General features: G+C 42.7%; 1 protein-coding gene across 2 annotated transcripts; it reads left to right on the top strand.

The window, feature by feature from the left end:
* Positions 1 to 468: 468 nt before the first annotated feature.
* Positions 469 to 18,059, top strand: zgc:100829 (uncharacterized protein LOC445149 homolog). Of its 2 annotated transcripts, none has more exons than XM_034200386.1 (8): positions 469 to 622; positions 1,325 to 1,818; positions 5,741 to 5,885; positions 6,093 to 6,195; positions 7,173 to 7,211; positions 7,303 to 7,344; positions 9,274 to 9,559; positions 16,918 to 18,059. In XM_034200386.1, the coding sequence occupies exons 2-8, from the start codon at positions 1,641 to 1,643 to the stop codon at positions 17,139 to 17,141; spliced, it is 1,017 nt and encodes a 338-aa protein (XP_034056277.1). In that variant the 5' UTR covers positions 469 to 622; positions 1,325 to 1,640; the 3' UTR covers positions 17,142 to 18,059. The 2 variants fall into 2 exon arrangements, with proteins under 2 accessions (XP_034056277.1, XP_034056286.1); XM_034200395.1 differs by lacking the exon at positions 469 to 622 and adding an exon at positions 1,078 to 1,217.
* The last annotated feature ends 297 nt before the right edge of the window (positions 18,060 to 18,356 follow it).

Raw genomic sequence — 18,356 nt, 5'->3', positions numbered from 1 at the left:
GGTAGATGCTAAAAGTCCCTGAACAAAATGTTACATTTACACCGTGTGATCTCATGATTGAATGTCACAGTAAACGATGACATTAAAGCATATCGAGAAATCTGTCATGCAAGTAGAAATTGTTTAAAGAAGGAAGAAAAAAAATAAAGTGTTGGTGTAGAATGTGTAATGATGTGACCATACATTTGTCCTTATGTAAACACATCGTAGAGAAAAAACGAAATAACTAGGTTATGTCTTCTTAAAGGGTTCCGTTTCCTCTAGTGTCATATAGGTTTTTGTGCAGAAGATATGTAATAAGTGTTTTTGACTTTACTTGCAGAGCTGATGTAAAACATGTATTTGAATTTGTTTTGTGGGAGGGAAAGCAGTGGTGAAAACTGAAGATGTTCAACCCTTTTTTCTCAGAACTTCTTTAATGTGTGAAGTCAACTTCCTGAATTGCAGTCTCCCCCTTGTTTTAAATAAAGAGAGACAGAGAGAGGGAGGGAGATTATGGAATGCTGTGATGTCATCAGCCCAGTCACACACACACACACACAAAGACAAGGAGGACCCACGGCGCTCTGACTCTCAGCTTAGTTAGCATACTCTGCTGTGGAGCGGCTGTCTACATCCCACTGTGAGTACTTCAGCACATTCTACCCTTCTCTTACAACTCCCATTTGTCCTGTATCACGTACGCTCTCCGTTCCCTACACCCCTATCCTTGGGTTTCCTTCTCTGCATTGTGTCTGGTAATCTGTATTCCTCCAGTGTGATAGTTCTCAGTCTGAGACAAGCTTTCTTTCCCTCCAAGTGCTGCCTATGTGGTAGCCATTGTTTAACTCCCCACTGTGATTTGAGGAGTCCATTGCAATCCCCTTGTTAGAGAAAGCCGGCTCATGTGCTCCTGGGCTATGACCCTGTTGTGTTTTCTCTTAACAACCAGAAACTAGCCATGTTAAAATGGAGCCGCTATCTCGTGGGAGTTAAGGGGAGAAAGGAACATGGGCTTTGGGAAGGGATGTGTGGTGGGAAAGGGGAGGAGGGAAGAAAGAGGGGGGCACTGATGACAGAAGCAGTCCCATTCCTTAGCAATCTCCTCCCATTCTGGGCTACAGGCTCTGTCAGTTTAGGAACAGGGTTTGGGCTCTTCCGTATTCATGAAGGGAGGGACAAGACAGCTGCCTTAAACACACTTTCCATAGGAATGAAAGAGAAAAAGTTTCCCTAAGGTTAGATCAAGAAACATAGAAGACATTGAGAAGTTTTAGAGTCTATAGGCTACAATGTAATCTTCCAAATGTTTGTTTCAAGTGCTCTCTATTTGTTTTCTTTTTAGACTATCCAAAAGATGACCTCCACCTGTCACCACAACACAGAGCGGAAACAGGATGTTGTGTGTGTTTGAGTGAGTGTATGTGTGTAAGATTGTGCCTCATGTACAAAAGCGTGTTTGTGAGGAAGAACATGCTCCTTAGTTCATGAAGAAGACTTTCATTAAGAGAGATTTGTAGGACAAAGAAGTGGTGCAAGACTTCTTCTGATGACTATAAAACCAACACTGTCCACTTCAGAAAGCAGCTGGCCAAAGGACAGAGCCCCCTACCTCCTAAAGCTTTGTGGTACGAAGTTAACACCACCATTCGACCGCCAACATGCTGCAGCAGATTTTAAAGGACATGTTCATCGACCCTGATATGCTGAACGCTCTAAATGAGGACCAGAAGAAGACTCTGTTCCTGAAGATGCGGCAGGAGCAGGTGCGGCGCTGGAAAGAACGGGAGGAGAAAGAAGGGGGGGACGCCGAGTGCAAGCAAAAAAAGCCAAAAAAAGGTAACGACTCATCTCCACCACCACCACTTCACCTTTGTGAACTCCTCTTCTTTCTTCCTGTGTGTCCACCTCGACAGGGTGCAGCTTCAAGTGCACCGTGACACTTTTGAACAAAACTTTTTCACAGAGAACTTTTTAAAGAATGACATTATGAATCTTTTTTGTCAAGATGTTTGCATTACAGGTTGTTAATGACGTCCTTTGCTGCTGTAGCTCATGTTCCCCAACAGCTGTTTACCTGAAGTCCATTTGGCAAGTTTAACAATTCCCTGAAATACAAACTTGGGCTAACAAACGCCAGCTGCTCCACATGAATGTGTATGTAGTGCAGCGTGACATGAGGACAGAAACCAAAGAGCACTTTGACTTCACCAACATGAAGCTCTATTTATATCTGAAGTCCTAAACAATTACGGCAGATTGATGGTGTTGCTGGGTTAATGTTGACATCACGCTCAATGAGGATGTTAACATTTACACAAGGGAAGTAAAGTAGATGTCAGGGTAAAATGATATTCACTCTGAGAGTGTGTGTGTTTTATAGGAGGCATTTATTAATAGGTTTTAGTATGAGGCAGTGTGTTTATGCGTTGGCATGCACATCATTTTGATTTCAAGCTCTCACTTATATCATTTTGTTCAGTCACACCACACAAAGGGAGCCTAAGAGCGACAGATGACAAATATCCACTTGATCAGAGTTGTCCCTCATAACCGGAACTTGTGACCGAAACATAACCGAAACTTGTGTTTAATGGAAACTAGATACAGATGATGAGAAAAAACACATGTGGGTGGGGATTAACAGGCAGTGTGGAAGTTACATGTGTTTAATAGGAAGTGGCTTCTACTCTTAAGCAACAGTCAACAGTATACATGCAGCGATCAAACAAAACAACCAGAAACTCAGGAGGCCGTGAGTTTGCCCTGAAACTGGTTTGACGTCTTCTGCAAAATCCTGTCTGTCTGCATTTTCTCCACGGTGTCAGCAAGTACTAGTATGAGAAACGAGTGGTGTAATAACACTCACATATCAAATTGTCCTATTTGAATATTCCAAGGAAGGATTGTTATTGTAGATGACGAATCTAACTACAAAAAGTTCCCGGATGTCTTGAAGGCATTGAAGATAATAACTGATATTTTAAAATGAAATACTCATATTATGTTAATGGTAACCTACATATGATAGATGTAAATAATCCCTCTTAAAATATCAAACAAATCACCTTTTGTATGCTTTTGGTTAGTTCTGGTTATATTCTTTCCAGCTTCTTACACTTGTTTTTAGCGTGTAATTCATTTGTATAAAAAGAAAGAAAATGCACGATAAACAATGTTAAAGATGAATGTGGCTAATATCCTTATTTAATTCTTTAAATTGTCTATCGATATCACGATAATAACATTGTACAAAATGTATTTGTCATGTAGTGAAATCAGATTTTGCGACCACCCTATATAAAACAACACAGCTGTTGCTAAAATTCTTGTTTAAAAGTGACTTGAAGCCAATTAACACACACTGAAGTTGGTGTGTTGACTCTGATTAATAGAGTAATGTGATCTTCCTTATCTTGCCTAACAACAAAGGTCTTACTATATACTGTGGTGCCGAGTGAGAGAACAGAGGCTTTTTCTATCTCTCAATGACCAATGCAGCTGTCTTTAGGCTGGATGGAGACTGCAGGCTGAGATCACATGACCACACAACTCCTCTCCACACAGTCTGCAGAGGAAATGGTGGATAGTTGGTGTTTCTGTGTAAAAATAGGAAGTGAGGCAGTTCTCAATCCCTCACACAATTAGCAGGGAGCGAAACAGGAAGCATGCAGGAAATGTATGTGTGTTGGAAAACAAAGAGAGTGTATCTGGCGGGCCTTGTGGGAGGGCTCGCATGCTAACTTTGTTTTTATGCAGATGATGAAGCCGGCGTCTCTCTAGGCTGGAGTTAACATTGTCAGCCTTTAAGACTTTCTCAATCATGGGACTTTTACTGTTGTTAGGCTGGCTTTAGGGTTGTTTGTGTTTATGTATTCTGTCTCGTGACTATGTGCCGGGCTGTTTGTGTCCCTGTGTTTATGTTATGTATGAAAACTGGTGACATTCACATGAGGCAGACATGGCTCAGTGTAGAGCTTCTTACTTTGATCAGATAAGTTGTTCTTGAGATGTTGATAAAGGATATCTTATTGTTTTTTCACACTGTTTAGGAAATGTGACAGTTATGTATTTATAAGAATCTGGTGATATGAAATCCATCATGACACAGGGAAACAATTTTAAATATTGCTATATTTTGCGACACTGTAAGCAACGTGTGAGTACAAATAACACAGTCCCAGTAACATCCAACATCACAAAGGTTTTCATGTAAACTATTAAATAATACAGTACAATAAAGGGTTATAACAATAGATGCAGTATCAGGGAACATAATGATCAACTCAAGTCTGACAATGTGTTCTTACACTGCTAATGGCAGCACATTAATCTTCCTAATGTGCTTTACTCAGCTGACAGGAATCATCTCGCCTGACAATGGTGTTGTGGTTGTAGCTGTTGGATGGGGCTGATAAATGTTTACCCAGGTATTCTCTGACTGCTGTGTTTTCGTAGTCATCCTGGTATGCCCTGCCTCAATACGATCCACAGGGCAGGCTGGCAAAACCAGTTCACTATGAACTATGTTCACTATGTTCACTATGTTATCCTGTGTTCAACCCAGCAAGCTGTCACCCTCTGAACCCACGTCAGATCCCTTTTCTCTTCAAGTAACTTCTGCATGCTCCCAAACAATAGTCACAAAGCAGTCACATGGTATGAAAGTGTGTGGCCTATTGTGTTTGAAAGCTTATGTGGATTCAATGTCCTCACATACAAAAAAGGAAGTGTAACACCAAATATCAGCTATGGATATTTTAGGGTTAGGAATTTGTAAAATCTGAATTATTTCATATTAGTGAATTAAAACCGTTCAAGGAAGGTCTTTTAAAACTAGATTTATACAAAAAAGGAGGGCAGTGCTGCTTCCCCCTGTCCCCTCTTCTTGAATCATCTATAGATCCTCTCTTGTGTGTTTGCATTCTGCTGCCTTGCCCCACCAGCTGTTGCTCCTGTCCGTCTCTAACCAAAACAGCGGACTCAACTTATCAGAGACACTGGTGGTGAAGTTGACAGTTTACTTCAAAATGAACAGAGCCAGAAGGGATTATCTGGAATATTTCGTATTTTAAAAAGATTAATTGCTAATTCTCAGGTTTCATATCTGTATGTAGTGTCTCTACTGTGACATGATTACACGCTTTAATGTTCAAAAAGCTCTTTATTTTTCTCATACTGCCTGTGCCGCACACCTCTTTTCACCCTCTGTCTGAAACCAGAGCCCAGTCTGCTCTGATTGGTTAGCGGGCCGGCTCTGTTATGATTGGTAAACTGCTTAGAAATGTCTCACCCCTTAGGCTATCACGTACAATGTTTTGGAGCGCTAGCCCATAGAAGCACAAGTGTTACATAGTGATGTCATTATGTTATGGAAGCAAACAAAGGAGTCCAGTGTGTGGGAGAGAAACTTACATTTGGGATTCAAGCCTTTGCACACAAATCTGTATAACACACTACAGTAAATGGGAAACCCCCCCAAAATGAATAAGGCTCTTGTTAAAACTGGAAAAGTTCAGAGAAAGTGGCATTCTTAAAAATGTTGATAAAACTGTGCAACTTTTGGCCAATTACTGAAAAGGACACATTACATTATAAATCTTTCTATCATTTATGTCTATTGGATTTGTGTGGTATTTCCTGTAAAAGATATCATGTTGTGGTCTCCCATTTTGTTTATTTGATCCTGAGTTGTAATTATTTTCTTATCTGGTCAGTGTTTTGATGGCCAACTAACCCACATGTTGTGTGTTTCCTCCAGCCAACAGTAAGAATGTGAGCTGGCTGCTCGGACGGGATGGAGACGTGGCGGTCCTTGTGATCGGGGAGTTGGATGAGCTGAGCTCCAAATTCATCTCCTCAGGATTCGCAGAAAAGAAGTCGCCAAGTCTTCAGAACAATGCACAGTAATACACTTTTTTTTAAAAATACATACCAGACCACGATTTGATAGATTACAGGTAATGAATGATCTGTAACCAAAAAAACATATATTTTGTTTCAATTTGATATCCGGAAGTTTCTTTGGATACATTATCATGATACTACAGTATGAAGATAACACACATTCTGGTTTATAAGGAGATACAACTTTGTCTGTTTATGTTTTGCAGCCATCAAAGTATCTTGAAGAGCAGAAAACCAACAGAACCTGTTAGAACTGAGAGAGAAAACCCCACCCCTAAAACACAACCTGGTATTTCGCTGGATTTAAAGGTGTGTATATGTTTGTCCACGGCAAACAATTATGCTATACTATTTTCCTAGTGATTTTTCTTCATGTGAAATTACTCTTTACCAAGTAGTCAAACAAAACAACCTGATCAAGAACAAAATATTATTTGTCTAAACTGTTCTTAAGACTAGTCCTTTTCGTCTCCCTCAATGGAAGACTTTTTAATTATCTTCTGTTACCTGACGTACAGTTTGTGAAAACTATCAATTAGCCTTTTTGAGCATCACTTTTCAATTATTCCTCCTCATACATTTTTATTTAAGCTTCTCTTGTGTGAAAATAAGCCCTCACTGTGCATCATTTCCAAGGTGGTGATATTTTACGTGTGTGTGTGTGTGTGTGTGTGTGTGTGTGTGTGTGTGTGTGTGTGTGTGTGTGTGTGTGTGTGTGTGTGTGTGTGTGTGTGTGTGTGTGTGTGTGTGTGTGTGTGTGTGTGTGTGTGTGTGTGTGTGTGTGTGTGTGTGTGTGTGTGTGTGTGTGTGTGTGTGTGTGGTGTGTGTGTGTGTGTGTGTGTGTGTGTGTGTGTGTGTGTGTGTGTGTGTGTGTGTGTGTGTGTGTGTGTGTGTGTGTGTGTGTGTGTGTGTGTGTGTGTGTGTGTGTGTGTGTGTGTGTGTGTGTAATGGGGGGGGTGGGCTCCTTTTTTTCACGCTCATTTAAAAAGAAATGTGCTGTGTTGTCATGGCAACCTTGCACACACTCAGCCAGAGCGAGCCAGGCGGACGGTCTCATCTGGCCTGACCACGATTCATTCAACCACTCAGTGATTTTTTTTCCTGCAGTTTACCCCACCCACAGCACAGATATGTTCCAGTTACATATGCAATCATTCTTCTAACTCTTATTTAACTCTGGAAACTCTGTTCTTCCCTGCTCCCTGAAGCACTGAACTGACTCAAAGTTAAGGAGGATGACGTGTGGCCTCTAGTATCATCTAACATGGCACTGTCTCTCCCAACAGGGGAAGTGTGGGGAGTCGAGCCCGCTACTCCCTCTGCCGGTGAGTGGGAGCTCCTCGCCTGCTACAATTTGAGCTCTGTGCTTGCATCATGGCCTGTAACACTTGTGTAATGTCTTTGTTAAACCCACAGGTGTCAGTGAGTGAGCATCCTTCACCTCCAGCAGCAGAAAAGGTATTTGCAAACTAAAGTGGAGAGTTTTTTAACCTTAATAATCTAATGGGTAGAAGGGGGTATCATGCACCCCCCTGAAATATACTTCTAATCAGCTTTTCTAGATTGGAAAAATTGTGTAGAAAACGATTAGCTATGTTAAAAAGTTGGCAAATTGTCCCACGTATATATTTTTCCCAAATTAGTGTTTATTTACCCTAAAGAGTTTCACTCTTTTTACACCTTTCACTATATCTCAGCCATTATTGCAGATAACTGAACAAATAAGGTGTCCAGATCCATGTTTTGAGGGTCAAGGAACACAATAAAACTATTCTTAAAGTGATCACATGTGTCTGTGGCATGCTATTATGCTAATTAGTGCCGCCATTACAAGAAAATAGAATATAAAGGTTGCTGCAATCCAGTTATAGAATTTGGATAATGTACTTATTATAGTATAGCTTATAAAGCAAAGATCAGCTTATGTTCTGGTGTCAAATTCACTCAGAGACACTCTTATTACTTTTTTTATGCATGCTACTTAGGTAACATTAAGCTGTCTTTGGCTCTTTTCTGCTGTAGGCAAGGCAAGGCAATTTTATTTATATAGCACTTTTCAGCATGTGGCGATTCAAAGTGCTTTACAGATTAAAAGCAAAAGACATTTAAGAACAAATACAGCATAAATACATTATTAAAAAGGCATTTAAAAAGCAAAGATAATGAAAAAAGCAAAGATAATGCTGTAACAATGTAAATGTCCCCTCTGTCGGACTAATAAAGGGATTCTGAGTCTGATTGAAACCCAGTCTCACAGATCACAGCAAGGTGTGATTGATTAACAATCCTCTCCTTTGAGACGTGGCTTTGGTGTCTTTCTTCTGCATGGCAGTCCCACCCCTTGTGAGTAACAGGAAATGGTGGTTAGGCCAGCTGTCCCCGCACTCCCAGCCTCTCTTCAGATCAGCTTTCTGCCTCTCTTTCCCCCGTCTCGCCTGGGCTGCCGCACCCCTCACAGCCCTCTCTCCGGGGAACAGCTGAACTGAACTCTCCTCCCTCTGGCTCCATCATCGCTCCAGCCTTGGGTTGTCCGCGGAGTATGCTCTCCATCTCTCCTTGGCTTTCTTTCTCTTTTATGTGTTTTTATATGCAGGCAAATGTGTGTGCACGGTGTGTACAGCTGATTCACAGAGGCAAGGCGGGATTTCTGGAATGCCCTAGAACAGATGGTTGATGAACTTGATCGGGGAATTAAAACGCCAGAGAGAGCGAATGCGTCAGTCGCAGATGGACGGGATTGTGGGATAGTCTCTCGAGGTTTGGGCGTGTGAGCTCCCCTCTGTTCTCTGTTTTCCCCTCCTCTCTGCCATAGAAGGAGATGTCTCTCCCTCACTTCCTATATCTGCACCAGACTAGAAGAGGCCCAAACTCATCCCTGGGCAACTCATGCTGATGTGGCAGTGAGCACCCACACCTGTCTGACAGCCTCCCTTTACAAGATTCATTATCCTGTAGAACGTCTTGTTTGTAGGTAGAGTGATTTGTTTCTGGAAGCAGGAAGGGGGTGTTTCAGTGCTGCAGATGTATTAGTGGCTGTTGCTGAGAGCCCCGCTGCAGCTTTTCTCCAGTTGATTTAGTGAGGGAAGGAGCCAGAGAGAGGAGGAGAGAGTGATTGTTGATTAAGGAGATCGTAAGATCAGGACGGAAGATTAGCGAGGTTGCTTGATTTCCAAGTCACCTTATAATTTTCTCCCACAAATAATCTTAATCAGCGGTCATGTTCTGTGTGTCTCAGCGCAGTCATTGGAGAACTGTAATTTGGTGAATCATTTATCCAATGATTTAATCAAACGTGACAGTAATTCCACTGTATGTGAATAAGCTGTCAACACTAATCGCGCTCTCCTGTCCTCTTTTGTCACTCTTCCCTCACTCTTCCCTCTGCAGCCCGAGCTGGAGTCAGCCAGTGCGACTGAGGAGAATTCGGCTCCGCAGCTCTCCATCTGCTCCAGGCCTCCCATGAGAGCCAGCCCTGTCAACGTGAGACCAGCTTCTGCAAATGCTGCGCCAGGCTCTGTCAGCCCGAGACTCTGCCTCGCAAATCTGAAGCTGGCCACCGCCGCAGCGTCCCCTTCCCCCGGCAGAAGCACTGTCAAAACAGACTCTGGCTCCACCAAAGGGGGGCTGCACCCACAGGAACCTCAGAAACCGAATGAGTCACAGGGTGGGAAAGGTGAGTGAGCAAAGCGTCACGAGGAAGGGAAGATGATGGGGCTGATGTCAAATGAAATAAAATCTCCCTCTGTGTTCTTTTTAATCTGGAATTGTTTTCCAGTCAATGCAATCTTTTACTTGTTTACACCAATAGCAACAACCTTAAAGAGGCCCTGTTATGCTTTTGGGGGGGTTTCCCTTTCCTGTAGTGTGGAGACGTTTCATTTAAATGGTCTGCAACGTCTTAATTCCTAAAGTTCTCTCCAGAGGGATTTTCTCTCCCCCACAGTCCCCCCCTGCCTGAAACCCCTTGTCTCTTAAGTTGATTTCTGTAAGAGTGAGTGTTGCATAGTCACATCACCATGCACTCGCTCTTCTATTGGCTGGCGCTCCAACAAGTTGTAAGTGATATGCTGAACAAAAAAGGGCCTTGACACCTTTTTAAGCGGTTGACCAATCACAACAGAGCCGGCCAACTAACCAATCAGAGCAGATTGGGCTCTGGTTTCAGACAGAGGGTGAAAAGAGGTACTGCAGCACAGGCAGTATGAGAAAAAGAAAGGGCTTGTTGACCATGGAGACATGTCACAGTATAGACACAAAATACAAATACGAACCTGAAAATTAGCATGATAGGGAGGGCCCCTTTAAGAATGGCTGGTGTCATCATGGACACAGCTAATAGAAACATCTATTACATTGGGATGAGGATAGGATATAGAATCAGAAAGGATTAAGATAGTCTCTTAACTAAGACTGGACACGGATGTGAGTTGCACATTTACTCAAGTTTGCATCCGACACAAACCACGGGTTTAACAAGAAAACCATTTTTCCGACTGCTCCTTCTCTGTGAGCAATAATGGCTGCAGAGAGTTGAGCAGTCGGAACAATTCCATACTAGATAGGTTTCTTAGTGCTGCAGCACGGAGGAAGGATTTATTTCTCCAAACCCGAAGTGCTTGCCAAATAGTGCCTCAGCCCGCTGGAATCTTTATGTACTGGCAGAGTAAAAAGAGGCCTGCCCAGAGGGGGAAAAGCTTCTGTGACTGGGATTTGTGACATCGTACTGCATCGCCCCCACACACCTGCTTCTTTGGTAGCTTTCTCTATTGTCAGTTAGCATGGAAATTGTCAATAAACACTCTTGCTTGGTTGAGGTGCCAAGATCAAGGCAAGGGATACACAGGACAGACGGGATGGGACAATAGTCCTTCAGATCAATATTACAGGATTAAGGATTTAATGTGGGCTGAAATGAGCATGAGCAAAAGAGACATGTGTTTTTTATATAGTTATAATATGAATCTCCTATTTCTCCTCTGCTTTTCAGTTATTTGTCATAGTTAGTGTTAATATGTTAGTGTTACCTTGTATCCCAAAACAATAATTGAATGAACACTGCATTCACTTAATATCAAATTGTATATCATCAGATAGTTTTACGAAAGTTAAATATATGGGGCATTACTTTTTGAAGAAGAGTATGTTCGCTTACATTCATCAGAGCGTTAAATAATATCTGTATATTTTAGTAGATTGCACACCAGAGTATATATATTATCATCATTAAACCGGTTGAAGCAGGTAACTTTGTCTTCGGGGACAGTGGTGGCAAAACGGACCAACTCCATGCATTACATTAAACTGATGATCCCATTTCACTCAGTTTTTCACAAACCAGTGGGAAAACTGACTTTTTTTCCTCTCTCTTTGTGTGTATCATGTGGTCTATATTTCTTGCGTATCCCCGCCTTTTTCCCATGCAGTTGCTCTTAGTTTAGAGTCAGAATTGTTTTCTTTAAGGCCTCGATATGGTTATTATTCTTACCGCATGTTGTGCACATTACTTCTAGTTCATTTTTGTGATTCCCAGACTTCCTGTCTGAACACAGCAACCAATTTCATGAATTGACCAAACACTCATTCACCATACAGTGACCCAGTTTTTTAGAAACATGAGGACTGTAAGGGGTGAACTTAGCACCATCCAGTGGAAAACAGTGATACTGAATAGAAACACTCCAATTGGATAGAGAACATGATATCCATAGGGTCCCTCTGCTGGAAAAATGCGCATCCTACAGCCCACTGCAAACACACGCAACTGTTCTTGGAGGCTATGGGAAAACATAAGTACAGCTTGTATACAAATTAAGACTCTGTGGGAAAGGTGTCACTCTGGTTAAGAGTCAAAACTAGCATTGCCTCATTGGCTCAATATCATGCTTTCGAAGAATTGGGAGGGATGAAACCCTCTTTAATGGTCACACATGCAGAGCACACAGCACACACAGTGAAATGTGTTCTCTGCTTTTAACCCATCCTAGTACCAGGAGTCTAGTACTAGGAGCAGTGGGCAGCTATTGTGAGGGCGGAAGGGGGGTGTCCGGTGCCTTGCTCAAGGGCACCACGGCAGGGTAGGAGGTGAACTGGGATCTCTCCAAGTAGCAGTCCACACTCCATATTTTAGGTCTGGTCGGGGTCTTGAACCGGCGACCCTACAGCTCCCAGTCCAAGCCCATACTGACTGAGCCACTGCCGGACATTGGCTAGTTTAAGGTAGTTTCAAATTAACGCTGTATTAGAAAGGAATTGACATGTTATCATTTTCCGAGAAAGAAATGAGTGAATGTTCCTTCAGATCACTTCCTTCAGAAAACATACCACAACAGCTAGCATGTTTTCTAACATTGCAATCCTCAAACTTTCTTCCTTTCTTTTAGTTTTCATTTTTGAACATTTCTGGCACTTTATTGTAGATTTTGGAGGCCGGGCAAAACTCTACAAAAGCCAGACAGAAGAGCGCTACCAAGCTCCTAATATTATCCCGAAGAGGCATTATTCTGGAAGTATTTACGAAATCATGTTTGCTTATTTTGGCAGAACATACAGTTGAAGAATCAAATAGTGAAATTCTGCGCCTAACACACGTGCAGAGAGCTCAGCGCTGATCTGTCGATTGGATCAGGAACAATAGAAATGACTAAAACCTGCAAAGAATGAAGAAACAAAAATATATAATTCCAATGAATCATGGTTGCACCGGCGTGTTTATGTGTGTGCACCCACATAGGTGGCTGGATATGACACCAGTGGGCAAAACCAGGGCAATGAATAACAGAGAGATGAAGGGAGAGGAAAAGAAAGGGAAAGGAACAGCTGGTGTGGTGGGAGTTGAGGTGGGCTGAACACTGCTGGATAAATGTGTCTTGACTGTGGACAGAGAATACTGACAGTGTGTCTGTCCTTGACAATGGCAGGATGCTTGCTTCAAAACGAGGAGGAGGCCGATTAGGATAGGGCTCATGCCTCGGCTGTTTTCTTTTGAATGTGGTAATGACAAGGATTCCTGCATCCTGCGAGGAGAGACGGTGTCCCACACAACAGTTGGAAAAGATGAATTTAATAATGAATGTGATGGTTGCCATAGTACAACGTTTGGAAATGTAGTTTTATGAGATTGAATTGAATTAATTGAATTAACAATTGATAAAATAAAGCACGTAAGAGTTACGTTTTGGTTATTGTCATCACCGTCAAATATCAGGAAAGAGTTTTATGATAGTAGATAGAATAGTTTTAATTTGATCTGAAGTAGTCTACTTTGTTATCTGAAAAGTAAGATTCAAGATGTCATAACTTTAAAAAGGATTGTGTTTTGACGACAGTCAGGTCAAGATCTAAATAGTAAAATGTGGTATTACAGAATTGCATCATAGAAACACTTTAAACAATGATATTTTAAGCGCAGTGTTTATTTACTTTATCTCTCCTTCACTATTTGGCTTTTCAGCGTTACATGTCGTGAAGTGTTTACTATGCTGTCAATGTTGACCTAATGAACTGCAAACTCCCTCAGGAGGAAACATAATAGATTGTTTCCCAGCCCCCATAAAATCTGGGTTAAAATGTGTTTTAACCAATCTACTCATTCCAAAAAAACCTTGGTATCTGAAAATGAGAGCCCAATCGACCATTTCAAGCTTTGTCTAAAGTTAGGTGTCATCTGCATGAAAGTGAATCCACGTATTATAGTTCATACTTCAGATAACAGGGGTCAGTCTAAGTGTGTTTGTGTCATATAATATTATATAATATTAGCATATATGCGTGAATACGAAAGTGTATCAATCTCCAGCAGCTGGCGGTATGTGTTCATATGTGTGTGTGCGTGCGTTCATATTTAGAAACCTTTCGTCTGTCGGTCGGCTTTCCTCTCCTCTCTCTTCACCTTCAGAGGGAAGGACACACATTCCAGCGCTGCTTCCCGACTCTAGCCCTGGGCGACGCTCAGCCAGAGCTGATAAGTGACAGGGGCCCCAGCCCCCACACAGGAGGGCCCCCCCCCCCTCGCTTCAATACACACGGACACACACACACACACACCCTTTCCTCCCTGCCCTTCAGTCCACAGACATGCTGCTCGGGAATTCTGCCCTCTGCCCCACTTCAGCGCCCCCCCCCCCTCGTCCGAGCCCCCCCCCCCCCCCCCTCCTCTCTTTCTGCCAGAGACATGGAGGTCTTTAAAGAGATAGATTGGTCTTTAATTTTTGTGCTAGCCTGGTCAGTGACACTGCTTCCCGCCCCCACCTCCTTTGTCTCCCTGTACATTTACGAGCTGGACTGAGATGTGAGGAGTGGCGCTTGAAGACTCAAATGGGAGATTAATCAATCTTGACGAGTGATTTAATGCAGAGATTCTCTTTCATTTTAATAGGTGTTTTCGCAGGTAGATTTAATGACTGTTTCTGCTGGCAGGGCTAAGAGTGCAGCTGCTTGGGAGAGTTTCAGGCAGAAAGGCGTGGGGTTTGAGCAGTTTTTGGGTGTGATAAGACAGGTTCGTCAGGTTACCTGTGGGAGGGGATGAGGTTTTGCTTCAAAAAAGACAAACAGTCTCATTTATATACAAATCTCTGTATATAAATGTGTTATTTATCCACAGTCCAATGACAATAACACCAATCCTCCCTCTCCCTCCGCTTCACTTTCTGTCCCTCCATTAAGCATTCCTCTCAGACCTGCACCAAGGCTCTGAGCTAAAAAAACTCTCTGACCACGAGTGTGTATGCGCCTCTGCGTATCTTCACGAGTGTGTGTGTGTCTGCGTGTGAGCTCAGTGCGTGCTAGGTGCGTGCCTTAATGTGTGTCAGCCTCAATTGCTGGAGCCTATCCAAGGTTTCCGTGGTGACCACACAACACAACGAGACAATCAGAGGCAAGCCCACGCAGCGCGGCGAGAGGACATTAACACAGGAACTGCGGGTCATGGGGCAGAGGAAGGCATGGCAAGACAGGGGGAGATGAAGAGGAAGGTGGAGGGAGGTGTTAAAGCCACAGGGGGAAGGAGAGAGAGAGAGAGAGAGAGAGACTGAGAGTGAGGAGAGAAAGGAAAGTAAACAACAATAAACAATAACACAAGCTTAAAGGCAACTTTAGGTCTTCCGTGCACTCTCATGGCTAATAGACATCAAGAGCTTTAAAGGTTTCCTGGCCCCAGGAGTGCGTGCGTGTGTGTGTGTGCGTGTGTTGCGTGACTGAATCCAATGAGCAGGAGGACTGTGCAAATGTGTGTCTCTCTTTCTGTGTGTGTGAGCATGCACAGACCTGAGTGTAACATGAGAATGTGTGTGTTTAAAAGTCAACTTTTACAAACTGTGTGAACGCTTGTGCATGTTTTCACTTTGTGTGTGACTATGAGTGTGTGTGTTCTTGTGTGCGTGTGTAGCCGTGCACGCGGGCGCTCTCACATATCTCTGTCCCCCGGGGATGACGCTAAAAATATGTGGCTCCTCAAGCCTTCTGGTGTCTGAGCAGCGTCTGTCTGCTCTCCATTGCCGTCCCTGTGGCCCTCCCTCCCTCCCTCCCTCCCTCCCTCCCTCCGTTACTCCTGTTCCCTCCATTCCTCCCTCCCTCCCTCCGTTACTCCTGTTCCCTCCATTCCTCCCTCAATTACACCCTCTTCCAAACACAGTACCTCAGAAAGCGCACACACACACCAACTACACCCAGCTGTGTCCCTGTACACTTCCACTGAGGATGACCTCTGCTCAGCCAGAGTGGGATAAAGGGAGACGAATGAAAAGGAGCAAAAAAGCAGGTAGTAAAGAGCGAGGAGAAATGTAGGCGCTGTTTTTGCAGAGAGGAAATTATCGGGTGATGTGGGAACACTTCATTCCTGTTTTTGCAACAACAGCATACATGTGCTGAGGGAAACTCTCATGGTTTATCGGTTCTAAACTCCTTTTCACCTGGATTTCTTATTCTTAGTCTCCCAAAAGGTGTTGTGTTTCCATCTGCAGCAATGCCCTGCTGTAGAGTACAGTCCCTTTGAGACAGCCCAAAGAATCATCCCTGCACATTGAAGAGAAAAACTGAGAGAAAATGCTAATGAAGCAATCGCTTGTACTAAAATCCCTCCCAGGAAGTTAAAAAATAAAGTGTTATTCTGGAGGAAGAAACGGAAAATGCATTTAAGAAACAAAGATTAAAATATATTCATACAATTTTGAATTAAAGGTTCTGAAAAATGTGTTTTGGAATGAGTTTTTTGTAATAAGCCAATTTTGAAAAGAAATGAAGGGGCCCTATTCTGCTCATTTACAGGTTTGTATTGTGTGCCTCTACTGGGACATTTGATGTTCAAAAAGCTCTTTATTTTTCTCATAAAGCCTGTGCTGCAGCACCTCTTTTCACCCTATGTCTGAAACCAGAGCTCAGTCTGCTCTGATTGGTTAGCTGGTCGGCTCTGTTGTGACTGGTGAACCGCTTAGAGACCTGCCCCTTAGCCTATCACGTACAATAAAGGCTTCTCAATTCTCTAATTTCCCCTCCTCGAGACTTGGTCCCGCCCACAGGAGATGCGAGCGGAGGACTGAGGAGGGGAACCGAGGAGAGAGGAGGGGAAGCAGCAGGCGGTTAGAGAAATGAGAACTCCTCTCCTCTGAGCGGTCATTTTAAAGAGACGTCCATTAATGATGGACAGATGTGTTCATGATGACTTATATATTTACTTTTAATTCATTCACAGTGCGGTATAATGAGACAATAACAGGCTACAGATGCAGACATTTATATAAATATATACAATTTCAGAATCAAACAAGTATGAGAGCACTCTCATAACACAATCAAGGGAGTGTGTGAGTGAATTTGGTGATTTTAGCCTTTGCAGACCATTTACATGCACACAAATCTATATAACACACTACAGGAAAGGGAAAACCACAAAAAGCAGAAGCTTGAGTGGAAAAAATGCTTTCCTATTTAAAAAAATAAATAAAAAAATGTAGATGTACTAATCACTTCTCTGTGCATGAGTCAGAATGTCGCCCATGGAGTTGTTTTTTTAGATTTTTGTTTTATCTCTCTTTTCAGATCTAGGTGCATCAGAACCGTCTAAGAGGGCTGCCCCGGTGGGGGCCGCGTCGTCGGGGGGGGCTTCAACCTGTGCAGGGCGCGGCCGGGTGGCTCAGCTGATGAAATCATTCAGCACCGAAAGCACTACACCCCCCGCAAAGACCCCCCCTCGCGGCATCAAGCCTACTCTCCCCACCAAGCCAAGCCACTTGCGTCTAACAACCACACCTACTGTCAGGTAATCCTCACACACTGATGCACAGGCGACAGCTGAATCCCACAGATTCAAACAAAGCCACACTGGACGATGTCGGACCCCTAACATGGAGCCTCAGCCAGTGGGATAATGGGATAGAGAACTCCAAATATAAAGAAAGAGAAGAAACTGGCAATGTTTCCATCACTCCCAAAGCACAGCAATGGAAATGCTTGAATGTAATGGTTTTCTTTTCTTTTGGATGCTGCAGTACTGTAAACACTCTTTGTGGGAAAGAAATTCCAAAGCAATTATTTGCAATGTATTTTTCCAGGGAAATGACTATCACATGTATTCACACGTCGATGCTTTTCACTTGGTGTAAAATGTGGGGAAACTAATTTTTTTGTAAAATACACAAATCCTATACAATATTGTTTACTTACCAGTGACATTTTCGACCACTTATGAGTCAGTTTGAGCTCATAGAGACACAGGACAAGGCATGGGCAGACATAATGGGTTGGAATATGGCACAGTAGGGTCCTCCTTCATGTGGCTGTCTCCTCTTTGGGAATACTGCAGGGTTGTTTATTTGTCACAATGCAATGTATGTGTCCCTGTGCCACCTGGCAGGAGCCTGGCTGCGACCTGTTGTGGACCAATGACAGTGCCAAATGCCTCGTCTGTCCATCCCAGTGGCTCATGTTAGACAGTCGCTGCCAAATAATCCTGCTCGGTGTTACTCTTTTGCAATTTTTTCAGTTCTATTTTGGAGATGTTTGGCTGTACTTTTTCCTTTTTACATTTTCTATAGGGAGAAAGACGTTTTGTAATGGAATATTTAACATTACTACAATGCTCACTTGTACAATGAGATCATTTTTATCTTTGACGTCAAGTTGTATGGTGCAATCAAAGAAACAATAAAATTGTGTAACTTGTGTAACTTGTACACCTTGAATCTTTTGTTTTGTATTATTTAGCTTCAATCCTCATAATTCTAAACTGAGATAAAACATTTTTTTAACTAATTGAGAAACTTTGATTAGAAAGCAAAACCACAACTATCACAAACGGCATCAAAAACATGTGCATGCTTCACAAGGGCCAGTATTTAATAAAATATTTATTAATATGAACAATCAGTTAATTCTACATTTCTGAGGCATACATTACATTTGATATCTTTAATCTCCATTTCAGATTGCTGTAAACTCAGCCAATGTTGCAGAAGGTGTATTTGTTTAAGAAAATTGTG

This window comes from Gymnodraco acuticeps, unplaced genomic scaffold (assembly GCF_902827175.1).
Source record: "Gymnodraco acuticeps unplaced genomic scaffold, fGymAcu1.1, whole genome shotgun sequence".
Taxonomy (NCBI): Eukaryota; Metazoa; Chordata; class Actinopteri; order Perciformes; family Bathydraconidae; genus Gymnodraco; species Gymnodraco acuticeps.
The sequence above is the reverse complement of the archived record's forward strand: the minus strand, read 5'-3'. Positions and strand labels throughout refer to the sequence as shown.

Coding starts and splice junctions, on each gene's coding strand:
- zgc:100829 (XM_034200386.1), top strand. CDS start 1,641: ATGCTGCAGCAGATTTTAAAGGACATGTTCATCGACCCTGATATGCTG. Junction 1,819..5,740: donor GCAAAAAAAGCCAAAAAAAG/GTAACGACTCAT, acceptor TGTTTCCTCCAG/CCAACAGTAAGAATGTGAGC. Junction 7,345..9,273: donor CACCTCCAGCAGCAGAAAAG/GTATTTGCAAAC, acceptor TTCCCTCTGCAG/CCCGAGCTGGAGTCAGCCAG.